This window comes from Meleagris gallopavo, chromosome 6, assembly GCF_905368555.1.
Source record: "Meleagris gallopavo chromosome 6, MGAL_WU_HG_1.1, whole genome shotgun sequence".
In the NCBI taxonomy this organism is placed as follows: Eukaryota; Metazoa; Chordata; class Aves; order Galliformes; family Phasianidae; genus Meleagris; species Meleagris gallopavo.
This window is the reverse complement of record NC_139409.1, coordinates 43,937,967-43,955,399: the sequence shown is the minus strand read 5'-3', so window position 1 is coordinate 43,955,399 and position 17,433 is coordinate 43,937,967. Positions and strand designations below refer to the sequence as shown.

General features: G+C 39.1%; 1 protein-coding gene across 3 annotated transcripts in view; it reads right to left on the bottom strand.

Annotated features, from left to right (window-relative positions):
• FBXL2 (F-box and leucine rich repeat protein 2) overlaps positions 1-17,433 on the bottom strand; it is a 52,117-nt gene that overhangs the window by 28,417 nt on the left and 6,267 nt on the right. For 2 of the 3 annotated variants that reach the window (XM_031553977.2, XM_085226548.1), the window contains exons 1-3: positions 16,668-16,723; positions 16,438-16,555; positions 8,646-8,707 (exon numbers count right to left, since the gene is read on the bottom strand). In XM_031553977.2, coding sequence (XP_031409837.2) covers positions 8,646-8,707; positions 16,438-16,555; positions 16,668-16,708 — 221 coding nt within the window. In that variant the 5' untranslated portion in view covers positions 16,709-16,723. Of the gene's footprint in view, positions 1-8,645; positions 8,708-16,437; positions 16,556-16,667; positions 16,724-17,433 lie in introns of those variants that run through there. The other variant, XM_010712987.3, reaches the window with a different exon arrangement.

The following is a 17,433-nucleotide window of genomic DNA, read 5'->3' as shown; positions in this document are numbered from 1 at the left end:
CCTATATCCCTGCAAAATTAAACTGTAAAATTAATCTTGTTTGAAGGTACCTCTATTTAATGTCATTCAGACTTCCTTGGGAGTGCCTTTTCCTCACATTTATTTCTGTGTAACTCTTAACCTCCAGTGACTTCTGAAAGAGTGATTTCCAAAACATGGGGTAGAAGAAAAAAAAGCATTTGGTCTATCTACCAGCCAGTTACAACAACTGTTAACCAAATCTGAATCTTTTCAACATGTATTTATGTACTGTACAGTGCTCATTTTAAAATCAAAATGCCAAATGTTAAAGTCAAACGCATTTGTAGATGCATGTAATTTGGTTGGTAGAGCCAACTGATTGTTTAATCTCAGAGTGATACTGTCTAACCAATTCTTCCACAAAATCACAACAACTGTTAATTATATTCCTTTCTTTCTATTTTCTATTAAACAAGAATAGATCTACATCAAGATTTTCCTCTACATATTGAAAAGGAGGCTGTGTTTTCTGGTCACCTCCCATATACTTCCATACATACTTTGTTACTCCCATGTGCTATAAACAGAACTGTGTCTTTCCAAAAGCAGAAATGGCTGATGTCACTTCTATTATTTGTTTCCTTTCCTGTGGAACCACAGAAAGAAACAGCTATTTTTCAAAATCCAAACACTGCACCACTTACAGAATGAGAAACAAAACTGTTCAAGAGTCAAACTGCTTCTCTCTCATCTCTTTAAGGCCCTTGCCAATCTGATCAGATAGGGAAGAAGCTTTTGCAGAGCATGTGCTGTTCTTTCAGTTTATTACTAATCAAGTTTGAATGCATATAGTTGCAGTCTTGCCACCATCACAGAATCATCCTGTCTTTCTCTAAAATGACATATTCAGTAAATACCAAACACCATTATAAATATTTATATGTGGAAGGTTTAGCTTCGCCCTTCTTTTCCCTGTCTTATCAAATGCCCTCCTATGATATGAGATACCTCACCAACAACTGCAGTTCAGCAGCACTGTACAAAGGCTGCAGTAAAATAAAAGCAGCTAAAAAAACAGAGATCAACTGAACAATCATACAGCAAGTAGAACCCTGCATTAATACATTTTTAGGTAGGGACATGCTACATTGCAAATTCCAGTAATACCTTATTCAGTAAAAAAACCCATAATATATACGCCTTGGAAACATAAATGGTGAGACATATTAAAGACTTAAGGAGCCTGACTTTTTTTTTAAAGCATCTTAGCTTATTTCTATCAGATTTGTTTTCAGCAGCATGTCATGAACTTCTACTCAAAGCAGAAATCAACTGTATTATCTACTGTTTCACCTTTCAGGTCAATTATTAAAATAAATCCTTTTTTACTAGAGATGTGCTATCTTCTGAAGTAAAGCATTTAAGCTAGAAACTGTGAAACACACTGAAATTTTCCAGTAACTTTTACCCCACAATCGCCACTTGTAAACTACATGGACTACAACGCCTTTCTCAGCTAATCTAAACAGCAAGTCTTTCATTTACAAACCTGGCACCAAAAAACACTTCTTCACATGCCAAACCTTTGCTTTTGCTCAGTTATTGCTACACAATACCTACACAAATATTAGCAATTGCCAAAGAACAGGCTGTCTGCACGATGCCTAACATCTATTCTCAGTTTAAACTGAACTCAGCTTTTCCTACAAACAGTCAGCTTTGCTGGATTCATTTTATAGCTATACGACAGCATTTAATTTTTTATGGTCTATACACTAGTTGCAAGACAAGGGGATAATGTCACTCACTCAATTTAAAAAGATTTTACTTAAAGCATTATCATATGTAACAACTGCAGTATTCTCAGTACTTAATTCTCTTCGTATCCTAAGGAAAGTCTCCATTGATCAAATCAAGCAGGGACAGGTCTGTTTAACTTACCATCAAACATACAGAATACAACCACCACATTACATGGAAATTCTGTCAATGATGAAATTAATAAACATTATACATTATACAAATCATTCAGTAACTTCAGTCTGCAAATGAAATACAGAAGATATCACAGGAATGCAACTTTTTGTGTCTTTGACGTATAGTCATTTGGATATTATAGACATAAATGCAACTTAAAAAGTCTTGTTTTTGTAACCTTTTAGAAGTCAATTTGCAGACTTGAACATAAAACACATATAGGACATACTCAGGAAAATTTAAACCCATGAAACAGTTTATGTAATGTTTTCCAAAAAGTCAGCCTTCCTAAAATTAGAATACTTGCAGAGGGGGGAATGCTCCAGACTTCTAACCTTTAAAAGCCTAGTGGACTGTCCAGTTCAGTCATTTCTTAGAAGGGGTGGATGAGATGCAAGGTTCTGCATTTTCTAAAATTTACATGCTGCAGCTCACATGACTGCCCTGTTTCATTAAATTTTTATCAAAGTTTTATCTACAGAAACCATCAGGTTTTTTTTTTTGTTTGTGAGGCATCAGAGCAGCAGCAGAAAGGATTCCATAAGGAACAACAAAGCTCAGCTAGAGATCTTCAGTAATTTAAAGAAATGGATATGATAAATGACAACACAACTTCTTTGAGACAGAGAGGAAACTGAGCAGGAGATGCAACCCAGGGAAGAACACCTAAGGCACCCATACAGGCTGGGTCAATCACATGCAAAGCAGCTTTGCACGAAAGGACATGGGGATTCTGTTGAGCACCACTTCGAACACACCTCCAAGCAGGAGGCTTTGAGAACACATCAGCAAGTTAAAATATCTGATGGAAGTAAGGACAACAGATTCTCCCCAGCAGGGCCCAGCAACAGGAAAACAGGTGTTTCCCAACACCAAACTGGCGTGGTTATGAAGCCCCTGTACCTGTAGGCAGTCAAAACTCAAATGGGCAATGCCAGGAAATGCCTGGTGTAGCTGACCCTGTTTTCAGCAGTGGGTTGGACTAGGCAATCTCCAGAGTTTGCTTCCAACCTCAGCTAGCCAATTTTATGAATAACAATTTTATTTTTATAAAGTGATTTCATGAAGTAAAATTTGGCAACTATAGCACAGTGCTAAATAAAAATAGCCTACTGAATATTTAAGAGTGGTTTACCTGGCAGCCCACAGTTCCAGTGCAATCTGCAGACCATTCCAACTATCCTACTAAGCATCTTTTCCCAGGAGAGAAGAGATTACGCAGTCTGGGCACCAAACAACCAAAACTAAATGCACCCAACTCTGTGAGCTCAAAGCTCGACAGACATGGAAAACAAACAAATGTATGATGCTCTGGTGGTATGCAACCTAGGGATGTTTCATAAACCTTGATCCTTACAGCCATAAGGGTTATGGAAAATTTAGTCTTTGGACTAGGATGAGCCTTGGCTTAATCACACCTGGAGCTATGCTACTGTCAGGACTAAAACTTTTTTTTCAATGAATTCTTATCCTGATGCTCGTGTCTGTGTCAGGAAGGCATGGCTGAGAAAGCTCACCTCTTCTGTAGATACCTTGAAAGTTACTGACAAAAAACCCAACCCAACGAACACAAAACAACACAGTATAAATAACAATACCAAGTATTCAAACTTTTGCATGAATAACAAAAGAAATGAGAATAATATATTGTGGGTATTTTTGTTAGGAGTTTCTTCTGAATTACCTTTCTTCTTTGATTGTAATTTTAGTATAGAAATGAGGAACAATAATTTCACGGAGGGGTGAGGGAAAATTACATATGAATGAAATGACTGTTGTATCACTGATACTTCTAAACATTTGGCTTTGGTAATTTGTTAATCAAGAGTGAGTTTAAACAAGGCTTCAACTTCAAGGACAATACAGCTCCAAATGGAATTAGATCTTGATTAGTTAAACAGCAGATTCTAAAGAGAGGCTTAAGAGTATATATATGGAAAAAAAAATCAAATACCAAAATGAAACAAACAACTGGTAAAGCATGATCCTGAGTTGTGCAAGTCACCGTTACATTCTCTTTAGCTGTTATTCCTGCTTTGAATGCTCATTGCTTTTATTTGGTCCAATATGACTAATCCATTGCAACAAGCATGTTTGTAACTAAGCGATATTATTCATATTGAATCAAGTAATGCTGAAGCAGTACATTCATAAGAAAGTCCCAGTTGTTCAAGCATAAACATTAAACAAAGTATTTCCTTTTCATAATGCCTGAATTTTACTCGCTATCTTGGCAAAGCGGATTTTCCATTCCCAAATCTCCTCTTCTGCATTAGTACCATGCATAAAGGCACTCATACAGTTTTCAGTTTGTGCTCTTACAGCCTCTCACATTTTAAGAAGAAATTCCATTTCAAACAATTCTGTTCCAAACATCCAATTTTAAGATTACTCTTGCACTTGTTTATGAACAAACCCAAACCACTTAACTTAAACATTACATAGAAGATGGCAATTACCTCCTCCACTTACAAATGACCAAACTTGTTTGATATGAGCAATCATTTTTGAGTGCTCAGTACCTCTTAAAGAATTTGGAAATTGTATACGGAGTAACCAAGTGGTAAGTCAAAGAACTGGAAAATAGAAACTTGCATTTGATACTGATCTTGGTAAGAATTCCGTAAACAATGCATGTATTTCGAAAGCAAAAAAATCTATCATCTGAAACATGGCTCATTTTACCCAATTCAACTCATTTGTGTAATTGAAGACTGCAGCATTTCACCTTGAATGGCAAAGATAGCTGTTCAGTGCTTGACAATCTTAGAAAAACCTTCCTGTTTTACAATGCACACACCATTTTCAAGTTTGTTTTAGACCATATTTCTTGTCTCTCTCGCAGACTATAATATTAGAATACTTCCAGCAATTTCAATATTTAGAATCAGAAACGACTGCATCGATAAATCAACTGTGTTTACAAAGATTGTTAATCTAACTGATTGCATAGGAGCTGCTTATTAATAAAACTTATTTGATTAGATTCTGGGATGTAAACACAAATCTATGCTTTCTGTAAAGGGAAGTCTAATAGTGCCTTGTGAATGTAGCTTACATTGAGCAAAATAAGTTCCCTGATTTGCATGCCAGAAATACATCTAAGCAAGCATTTAGTGCACAGCAGCTACAACACTCCAAACTCTCATTAACTTCCCAATATAGAAAACTCCACCATATAAAGACAAGGGCAATATATTTATTAACCATAAATAGAGACTAAAGTTGATAGTGAGGAAGAACAATAAGACTGGGAACAGCACATCTAAATCCAGACTCAGGCCTGTAGAGTCACACACCCATTTCCAGTGGTCCTTAATCACAAAGACATGATTAGAAAAGCAAACAAATGATCAGAGTGAACTGGGCATGGGACAAGATAGAGCTCTCAGGGAAGTGATGAAATAGTTTGATCTTCAGCCAGGAAAACAATAGAATTTTAATAATTAAGACTATGACTTAGTAAGTATTTTAGAAAAGTTTTATACACTTATCAACCATTGATAAATAATATCACAACACCAGTGTAATTTTTATTTAACATGGTTTGTCCAATGATAAAATAGTCATTTCATTTCTCTGTACCCTCACAATTCTCATGGTAGCACACCTAATCTCAAATAAACATTGAGGATACAAGTTGCAACTGTCAGATTAATCTGCTTTTATTAGAAAACCTTCCAATTACTCTCAAGTGGGAACTGACTTCAAAATCTTTCAGTGATTTAGCTCGAATTCAGAACAGAACTTCTGCTACATCCAAGAAAACAAGACTTGATCAATAGCCTGGTTGGTGGTCAATGAACTCCCTTTGGAACATGGAAAAGATCTCACATTGATCTTCTTAGAAGCTGTGTGCCAGCCAGTGGTTTAATACGTGCTATGAATGAGGGAAAAAAGCTGAGAAAGAAAAAATGGCTAAACGGGGTTTTAAAAGTCACAGTTTTGTTCAAATTAGATGCAAAGTTTCAAAATCAGGAAGACTGCTGTGTTATTGAGAAAAACACCAACAAAAAGCACCATGGAGTAATACAAAAACTAAAGAAGCATGAAAATACATAATACCTTATTAGCTAATCCACAACCTGCAAATTCTTATTTACAAGGACAGGTGCTGCTGGAGGACAACTACTGAGTTCCTCTCCTAACTTGGGTCCCAAAACTTTCCTCTTCTTTTGTATTTGACTGAATGCTTAAATTTGAAGTCTGAAGACTAAGACTTATTATTCAAGTATGTGAACCCTTCAAGTACCATTTATAGCAGAAGTCATAACTTCTACATTTAAGGTACAATTCATGAACATCAGAAGTTTGTTGGCATGAAGGAAATGAAAATGGTTCAAGTGACCAAAAGTAAACATCTCTACTGCTGACAACATAGCCAATTTTCATTTCTTGAGTAGCTGGAATAAATGCAAGAATAACAAACAAGAATAAAAAAAGCCCACAAAAAGCCAAAACCATTATAATCTCCCTGGACAATTTTTCAAAATAAAGTAAAACTTAAAGAAAACAAGATAAGCAGATACATGCTTTTACATAGTACTTGTTTTTCCCCACAGCTTCTGTTTGCAGGTCCTTCAATACTTCCACAGTAACCAAAATTGCTTATATCATCACTGCTTTGTTTTACAATCCAGTTTCTGAAGCTTGCCATTCTTATATCAAATCTTCTAGCATGGAATGCTAGCACAGGTGCTTACTTTAACTTCAGAGTACATGATCATTGCAATAAATGAGTATGTTTTAAAGAGTGGTAGTATTCCTTAAGCCTGCCAACAGAAAAATATTTCTCAGTATTAAGGAAAACACTGGCCTGCTTTTGTAGTCAAACTACTTAAACACTCAATGCAAATGAGAATAAGACCAACCCTTGCAACACTTTGCTTTACCATCAGTATCAAGATATTAACCACCTTTTTCCACGTGTCAAGTTTTAGTGTTTTTTTAATATTTAAAACAAAGCTAAAGAATTTTCCAATAGTTTCATTTTGATGTAAGCAAGAAAAAAGCTACATGCATTTGATGACACTTCACATTTACTATTCAGCTCCTGTGCTGTAAGCAAAATGTTTCCACTGCAACTGATTTACTCCTCTTAATTTAAGGGCAGACTGCATAGTTAATATGACAAAAATTAAGATGTTCATTACACTCAATACAGCAATACTGAACCTGTTCTGTCACACTACTTTTAAAACATGTTGCAACATAAATGGTTTTAGGTTTTGAAAGGCATTTAAGCTCAGGCTTACAAAAGCATTTACGTTTCCAAGCATAAAACAAATTCCCCACAGATAAGCCCTTCTTTAGGCACTCACGTTAAGACAGTCCCACAAAGAAAGCTAAGGCACACCATGTAATTACTAAGTTGTTTCAGAATAAAACATGTTTGCTGTCTCATTTTCTAAAGTACATCAACAAATTCTGATGAAATACATAGATAGGATGCTTAACACCTGTGACAGTGGAAATCACAGTTATTTCCATAGAAGACAGTCCTACTGCTAGAAAAGATGTGCTTCAGATTCAGAGATATGGCATGAGTGCAACAAGCAGTGTTATTAGAATTTGTGTTTAGGGTATTATTTGGTTCATTTACTCACATTTTCCAAACAGTTCTACAAGGCTAATTTACAATTTCAGCACCACACAGAACTGGTACTTTGGAACAAAAATGGAAATCTTTCAAAAATCCAATTCCTTTAACAAAAGGCTGTTGCTTTAACACCACCAAGTGAACACTGTGATAGTACAGACAGTACAAGAAGGAATAACATTCTAGAAACACATTCTGAATAAACAAGAATGCAACACATCATTGCTTCAGATATTATCCAACATCAAAGCAGACAGGAAGCAATAATGTACACGCTCCTCTTTAGAGTACTAATAAATCAGCTCAGTTTTAATAACATCATCACTAAAAACTGTAACTGCACCATTATATGCAAACATTTCTTTTTGCACAGAGTGGACTGTAATGAAAACTATAGGCAAGTAGAGAAGACACTGCTGAGCAGGTTCAGTTTTACCTCTCACGTAGTCACATTTTGCAGTTTGCTCTTGCTCAATTTGTTCCAGGTTGCTTTCATGTGAAGACATTCATCTGTATTTACCTCAACCATGGGCTAATATTACTGATCATGATGTTGTAGCTAACTAATCACACAGTAGCGAAGGAATGGCTGGCCAAATGATTACAGCAAGTAAAATTCTTTTCTTGGTTCTGCCACGTGTAACACGGACTGACAATAAGGGCGACTGGCAGTGCTTTTCACTGCAGTGTATTGTTGAAAGCTTTGAAGTTATATTTATGTTGGTTATAACAAAGTTAATAACAAGAAGAGTGAGTAACCATCATAGAGAATTACATTAGAGAAGGGATCATACACTCTTCAGACGGACAAACATCATGTAATGTGGAAAAGAGTTGGCTATATATACTAAAGACGCGGACGATACTTCACTTTTTCTCATATGCAACAAAAACATCACTAATAAATTACATCATCCATAGTATAATGTAATTTGAACAGATTAAAACAACTCGAGAGCAACCAAAAGAAAACAGGTTGAGGAATTCCAAAATCTAACAGACATGCTGCCATTTATTTCAAGAATGAATAGCATTTTGTGGTTTGTAAGCCACATAAGCAGTAAATTATCCTCACATTTTTAGTTCGTAAGATGTTATCTTGAATTACCTTAACAGAAGTTCTTTGGGCAATTTTTTGTTAATAAGGGCTTCATCGTTATTTGAGAAAACCTGGAAACAGAAAGAAAAAAATTATTTAAAAAGACCAACAAGAAAAACTGCCTTTAGAGAGTCTTTTCACCTTCTTTGTAGGTGATTAATTCTTTTTAATTACCATTAATGCAAGTTTTCAACATATTATTTGGTAACCCTATAAATGATTTCAGTACACATGACGCAGCCACACATATACTTGCTCTTTCTTAGTGCTAAAATTTAACTGCACAAAACTTATGGAGCCACTTCGTAATCATCAAACAGAAAGAAGCACACCCCGAAAAGAAGTACTTTAGGTAGCAATAAAAGATTCGGCCATAAAAAGACACATACAAACATGCACTATTGGCACACTTTAGAACCGTTCCATTAGAGAAAGTGGACACGTTTTATACTGTGTGTTCTATACAGTTCTACACTCTTTGGCACAAGTACATGAAAACTGAGAAACTATACTAATGTCATGATTTAAAGAACTTACTGCCACAGTAGTATGGCAGCAAGAGTAGTATGGCATTTCAAGAAATGCTGCAAGAATAAACCAAAGTGCCTCTCACCCAGAATTTCCTATTACTGATGTGTCTCCCAAGAAAACATTCAGTTCCACCATCAAGATTACAAGATTAGAAAGCTGGAATTTCCTTCTAGCTGCCATGAAGAACCTCTTTCTTCTCTTCCAGTATGTGCAAGGAAGACTTCAGAACTAACTGTACACCACTGTTTCTCAGTTTTGATACCACAGCAAAAGCCACTTTCTGCACCCACTAACTCGAGTTTAATTAAGCTTCCTTTTCATGCAAATGCAACAATACAGTTACCATAGACTCAAATCTCAAATCATGTGCATTTATACTCCAAAAAGATAACTCTAGCTCCTTCTCAGAAGACACACTACTTGCTTTAGCAGTTCCATACAGCTGACCACAGGTTCAGGTTTGCACTGATCTGCCCTACATCTAATAGCCATCGCTATCTGTATTTTCACCCTTTACGTTGAAACACACCACATACATCACTGGTTTCAGAATTACTTGACTGCTTCAGAGCACTGAAATTGATAGATTTATGGATTTATGTGCACATTTGCCATTTAATATTACGTGTTACTCACAGCTTGTAGGTTACAGCATGGGAACAGTACACATTAGGATTTCTTTTCTTTAGAGATACAGTCAAAACAAAGGCTTAGTTGTAATTATTGCTGCATCACTCTGAAAATGGATAATGCCATCCTCACAGAGCTTAAGATCACCAAGGCGATGGTGGTAATATTCTTGTGCATCACAGTTAAAAAATAAGTCAAAAAAGGAAGTTACCTCCAAGAGCACACACAAGGTCAGTGGTAAAACAGACAAGTGAACTTAGATCTTGTTAATTCTGGTCCAGTATCCAAAGATTCAGTACCACAGACTGCTACAAATCCTCTTTCAACTTCATCACTCTACAGTTGTAGATGCTTCCTCAAAAGCTTTGATATGCATCTAGACTGTACTTTCCATTTATATGCATAAATATGTTTTAAAATATAGCTACCCTGCAGACTGTTACTAGTTTACAAGCAGTTTATCCTTTTGCCAGAACAAAATCTATTATTATCCTTCCTCTCTTTATGCTGGAGACTGCCAGATATACAGTAACAGGCACATATGCTCACTGTGTGAAGAGGATGCAGCTCTTAAGTTAATAAGCTACGAGCAAATTACTATCTAATAAAAACAGATACAATGCATGTTCCAGCTGATATTTGCAGCTACTCATCATAGAATTATCACAGAATGGCTTGGGTTGCAAGGGACGTCAAAGATCGTCAAGTTCCAACCCTCCTGCTGTGGGCAGGGTTGCCAACCACTGAATCAGTCACTAAACCAGGTTGCCCACAGCCCCATCCAACCTGGCCTTGAACACCTCCAGGGATGGGGCACCCACAACTTCCCTGGGCAGCCTCACCAGTGCCTCACAATCTTCTCAGTGAAAAATCTACCTGACATCTAAACTGAAACTCCCTTCTTTTAGTTCAAAATCATTGCCCTTCTTCTATCACTATCTTTCCATGTAAAAAGTTGATCTCCTTGCTTTTTATAAGCTTCCTTTATGTACTGACCACAACCCTCTGGCTGCAGCCTTTCAACTAACTCCTCACCCAACAAACAGTCTGACCTTCCAAGCCATCTCTCTCCAATTTACAGAGGATGTAGTGTAGAACCATGTCAAAGGCCTTGCAGAAGTTCATGTAGATGACACCAGTTGTCCTTTCTTTGTTCACTGATGCTGTCACTCATTGTAGAAGGCCATGAGATTGATCAGGCACAATCTGTCCTTGGTGAAGCCATGCTGGCTGTCTTGGATCACCTCCTTGTCTCCCATGTGCCTTAACATGCCTTCCAGGAGGATCTGTTCCATGATCTTCCCAGGCTCACTGGTCTGTAGTTCTTCATTTCTTTCTCCCTTTTTTAAAAATTGGAGCAAAGTTTCCCTTTTTTCCAGTCACCAGGGACTATGCTGATAGCCAAGACTTTTCAAATATAATGGATAGTAGGTTGACAAACACATCAGCCAGCTCCTTCAAGACCCTGGCACGCACATCATAAGGCCACATAGATTTATAAACATCCAGTCTCACAAATCAGTCTCAGACTTACTCTTCTCTTACAGTGGGAGGTATTTTGTCCCTTCAGGCCCCACCTAGAGGTTCAGAGACACAAGAGACATGAGAAGCTTGGCTGACAGTGAAGACTGAGGCAAAGAACTCACTGAGTACCACACCCTTCTCCATGCCTGCTGCAGCCAGTTTTCCCTTCTTATTTATCAGAGGGGGTAGACTCTATTTGGATTGTCTCTTCTGAACAATGTACACGTAGAATCCCTTGTTAATCTTCACATCCCCCATCAAGTGCAGTTCTATCTGTGCCTTGGCTTTCACAATCCCATCTCTGCACATCTGGAGGGCATTCCTGTATTCTTCCCAGGCCACATGTCCCTGCTTCCACTGTCTGTGTGTGTGCTTAACTCCCAGTTCTACCAACTCAGCCATGCCAGTTTCCTGCCTTCTCTGCTTTTTTTCCTATACCGACGGACAGAGCTCTTATGCTCTCAGAAAGGTATCCTTAATTAGCTGCCACCTCTGCTCCTTTATCTCTTAAGACAACTTCCCAGGGGACTTCATCCAGCAATTCCTTTAACAGCCTGAAGTTCACTGTCCTGAAATTCAGGGTCCTGACTTTGCATTTTGCCAGGTCCATCTTCCTCAAGATCACGAACTGTACCAGGGCATGGTCACTGCAGCCCAGAATGCCTCCAATCTTAACCTCTTTAATGAGGGTTGGTGAGCACCAGGTCCAGTAACGCTTCTTCTCTGGTCAGTTTGCCTAATGCCTGGACCAGGAATTTAACTTCTGAATTAAAAAGCAAAATCATTACAAATCATAGCACAGATTTTTGGGAATGCTTAGTAATTTTCTCTTGTGGGAAAGCTGAAAATCTAAACCTACAACTGAACCATACTCCTGGCAACTCTTATGGGAAAAAGACCTTCAATCTTTGTTTACATAAGATATAGTTAGAATTTAAAGTTGGAACGGCAGACTATGTTAAATAAATGAAGTGAGTATGACCTGTATGTTTGCATTTAGGAATACAAATTAAACTGAAAAAAAAAAAAATTTAAAGCAGCTTTTACTCCTCCTTTTAGGAAGTAAGCAACACAAAGTACCATGCCTCTAACATAAGTTGCAGATGAGGCCAGAAACAGATTCAAAGCTGTTTTCTCTCATACACTTGTACATGTTCATGTATGCGCTGGCTACAGTACCACACCATCAAGTATTGTTTTCATAGAATTAGCATATTTAAATAAGTGAAAAAGCAGATTAGCTTCTAGAATGATAATGCATTTGCAAGTCAGAAGACAGTGCCATCTTTATTGGCTCTTCAGTACTAGATTTTGGCCAAATGAAGAGCAGACGTGATAAGGTGTTGGTGCCTTTTAGATGAAACTACGTGAAGCGATTTTGACAGTATGCAACTGGAATCAAAAGAGAATGTGCAAAGGGGACAATGTATTTCTTTGAAGATTTCCTGATGATCTGAAACTGCCATTAATCACAGAATTTGCTAGTGAAGTAATTACCATACGTGCATATATCTATCACCTCTCTGAGGTAAACAGTACTGCCCTACTAAATTTTTAAACCGTGACTTTGCTACCTCTCTATTTGAAAAAAATAAAAATAGATAAAACCTGCCAAGGAAGTGTTCATCAACTGCTGTGAAAATATTTAATAACCTTGACAAATCTATTTTTCCTTACAGTTAGAAAGCACTGACAACTTTCTCTCACTGAAACTTTTTCTCTCAGAAAGTGGTCAGGCAGTAGAATGGCTGCCCAGGGAGGTGATGGAGTCGCTGTCCCTGGCAGTGCTCAAGAGGTGTCCGGATGAGGAGCTACGAGATATGGTTCCCTCAGTAGGGATATTCATCCCTACTGTATGGATATCCCTCAGTAGGGAGCAAGTTGTCATCCAGCTTGAAGGCTGTGCCGACACGTCTTCTGAACTGCGGAGGTTCCTCTCCAGCACTCAGAGGATACTCCTTTGGCTTCTTCTGGAACTATTTTTTTCTTTTTAATTGCTTCACTGCATATAAATAGAGCATATAAACACATTGTGCAAATAGATCAATTCCAAAAAGAATAATCTCATCTTTTGTTTCCTCTTCCACATTGTGAAATGTAATGATTACCACCAGTCTCAGAAAATAACTTTCCCATACATCACAGTTAGCTTGTTAGCATTAAAAGCATCCACGTGGTATTCTCTTGTGGTCTAACAGTGATAAATCTCTCCTGTTTACACCAGAATTACTGAGTTGAAGCAATCCCTTTTTGATGGGATTGCACACACATGATTTTGTACCCCATTGGCAAGGAAATGTGGTATGAGGAACCTATCTCCTGGATGACGTGCTTGATCACATGAGGAATGAGTGTGTGATCCGAGACAGCCAGCACGGCTTCACCAGGGGAAGGTCATGCTTAACCAATCTGGTGACCTTCTATGGTGGAGTGACAGCATCGGTGGACAAGGGAAAGGCGACCGATGTCATTTACCGGGACTTGAGCAAGGCCTTTGACATGGTCCCCCACCACATCCTTATCTCCAAATTGGAGGGGTGTGGATTTGATGGGTGGACCACTCAATGGATGAGAAACTGGTTGAAAGGCCACAGACAGAGGGTGGTCATCAATGGCTCTGTGTCCAGGTGGAGGCTGGTAACGAGCGGCATCCCCCAGGGGTCTGTCTTGGGACCGGTGCTCTTTAACATCTTTATCAATGATATTGATGACAGAATCGAGTGCACCCTCAGCAAGTTTGCTGACAACACCAAGCTGAGTGGTGCGGTTGACACGGCTGAAGGAAGGGATGACATTCAGAGGGACCTCGACACGCTAGAAAGGTGGGCCAGGGTGAACCTGATAAGGCAAAGTGCAAAGTTTTGCACTTGGGCCGGAGGAATCCCAGGCATCCATACAGACTGGAAGGAGCAGTCATTGAGAGCAGCCCTGCAGAGAAGGACCTGGGGGTCTTGATAGATGAAAAACTTAACATGAGCCAGGAGTGTGCCCTTGCAGCTCAGAAGACAAACGGTATCCTGGGCTCCATCAGAAGAGGGATGGCCAGCAGGGACAGGGAGGTGATTGTCCCCTCTACTCTGCTCTTGTGAGGCCCCATCTGCAGTACTGTGTGCAGGTCTGGAACCCCAGTACAAGACAGAGAGCTGTTGGAGAGGGTCCAGAGGAGGGCCGCGAAGATGATCAGGGGACTGGAGCACCTCCCCTATGAGGACAGGCTGAGGGAGCTGGGTTTGTTCAGCCTGGAGAAAAGAAGGCTGTGGGGTGACCTCATTGCAGCCTTTCAGTACCTAGAGGGAGCCTACAGACAGGAGGGGAATCAACTCTTTGAAAGGGTAGATAACTGCAGGACAAGGGGAAATGGTTTAAGTTGAGGAAGGGAAGATTTAGGTTGGATGTCAGGGGGAAGTTCTTTACAGAGAGAGTGGTGAGGTGCTGGAACAGCTGCCCAGAGAGGCTGTGGATGCCCCGTCCCAGGAGGTGTTGAAGGCCAGATTGGATGGGGCTCCGGGCAGCTTGGTCTAGAATTAAATGGGGAGGTTGGTGGCCCTACATGTGGCAGAGGGGTTTGAGATTCATGATCCTTGAGGTCCCTTCCAACACAGGCCATTCCGTGATTCTGTGATTCTTTGATGATCAAAAACATAATTTTTCCTCCATGAACAAACAAAAGAATATTCATCCTGGTTTATCATGTTTATCTAAATAATTCAGAAATTCCATGTGACTAATATTTTCAACATCAAAAGACAGTTACGCTATTAATTCTGTTGAAAGTTGGCATTTTTTGGTGTTTTTTTTTTTTTTTTAAGGGATGCATTTTTTCCGTTGTCATTTAATCAACTCTTCAATAAAGGACTATTTCCTTAGCAGATGAAACCATTTTGTTAGCAGCTCAGCCATTATGGCTTAGTTCCACGGAGATATTTATGTATTTAATTTCCACTGAAATCAGAGTAAATGAGGATTTTCAACATGCCAACTTTTAAAAGGAGGTTCTCAAAAACAACTTTGCTCATTAGAATGCTAAAGCAAGGATTTTTGAGTAAACATAGGTTTGGGAGAGAAGATGACAGAGACTCCAAAGAAAAATCAGTAAAAAGAGAAGATAGATGGACAACGAGGTTGAATTATTTAACAAGCCAGTAATAAAACCCAAGAGTGGGTCATTGTCACCTAAGGAGACAGTAGTTTAGAATTAAATCAATTAATTTCCCTTCTACTGTTGACACAGCAGACATACTAGTTAAGTTGTGAACATTTCCATATGTTAAAAGCATCAGGTCTTTCAGGTTTCCACTTGCAAGAAGAGCAGTTTAGTACTATTTATGCAGTAAAAGGCACCATAAGATGTTTTAGAAGAAAATCCTTACAAAAGACAGCTGAGGTTTTACCCAGTTCCTCCTATGTGCAGATTTTTGTGCCCCAATGCAAATCCCACCAACCTGCAGCACATCTTTCCTCCTCAGTGGAACTGCTCAAGTGTTGCCCATACAACTTTGCCTTCACCATGCAACTGAAAATACCTTTTGCTGTAGTGGAAAGAAAGCCAAGAGAGCTACCCAGAGCAGCTCATGAGCACTCTAATGTCATCAGTGGCATGCTAAAAAGCTTTTTTCATTTAGTTAGAAGAGAAAAATGAAGGAGGAAGAAAAGTGAAAATGGTTATACTTGATAAGAAATTTAGGTTTATCTCACGTTACTCTATAACCTATTCCCTAATAGTCAGAGAATAGCTGCTATATGGTCCTTCCTCTGGAAATGTACAATTAATGCACTAGATTAAGGCAGACAAGGAGAATCATTTAGCATCACTTAAGTAGCAAAATGTAACTGTATCTAGGCAACAAAAGCAGTGTTAGACAGGAGAATGGATAAGCATTGCAACCAGGACTGAAATAGGTGATACCAAAGACAACAGAACCCACAGTAAAGCTTTCTGTACAATCAATGACACAAAAATGAACATCACAAAAGGCAATGCCATCTCAAACCACTGCCACCTACAGCAGTCAGACTGGCAGTCTTTTACTTCAACACTGTTTCCTGCCATGCTCCAGCTGTGCTTTGCTTCCAGCTTTGACTCTACACACTTCTACACCCCAGCCATGTTGCTTACCATGGCAGCTAACCACTCTCCCCAGAGCACAGCACACTGTCTTCTGCAGGCCCTCAGCTTCCTCCTCACTGCCAGATGCCGACTGGATCTTTCCTCTTCCAGAAGTGGGACAAATGTCCTGATGAAAAACAACAGCTCATATGAAAGCCTTTTGTGTTGGTCCTATGAACAATTACAACTCATCTTCACAGATTAAGACGAAGCATACCCAGGAATCTCTGTGTCCTTACCCAGTTCTTATCATTGTCCCAGGGCTGCCCATAAGGGCCATACTCCTTTCAAAGTTGCCCCAAGCAAGCTCTGTCCAACATAATAAAACTCATCAGGCAGATGCAGCTAGCCACACTGCCCGCTTTACTGCTTGGTTTTCTTCCAGAAAAGCCATCATTCTCGTTTCACCAGCACTGGCATTCAGAGCACATCACTGACATTTTACTGGAGGGCACCACCCTGGCTCTTGCAAGGCCCTGTACCCACTGAGTAGCAGATGAAGGTCAGCGCTCATCTCTGCGGCCACAACTCCGCCTCAAAGCCTTCGGCCACCCCAACTCAGATGCCCTGTTGCAGGGAGAAGAAGGTGCCTGAGGTCGCCCTGTCTGCTGCCTTGTGTTCCCCAGCTTCTCAGTTAACCAAGCAGTTGACAGCACTCTTTCCTACACAATTTGCAAAAGTAGCTGCTTCTGGCCAAATGTATTTGGAACTATCAAGCATTTTTAAGAGTATGGCTTAATCTGACTGTGTGCAATAATTATTAAGGCTTAATAAGTAGGTTACCCAAACTTGTCAGCTGAGCTGACTATCCTTTTAAGCAAGAGCTGGCTTTTCTCCTGGAAAGTCACCAAAGAGAGAGCAATCCTCTGAATTAGCCCCACGTAGTAAGCAGACTAGCACAATCTGCTGTCTCACCACCACCGTTATTTAAAGTGCTGTGACATTTCTTCAAATGGTTATTTCATTGTAAATTCTGAGACAAATCAAAGAGGTACAGAACAAACT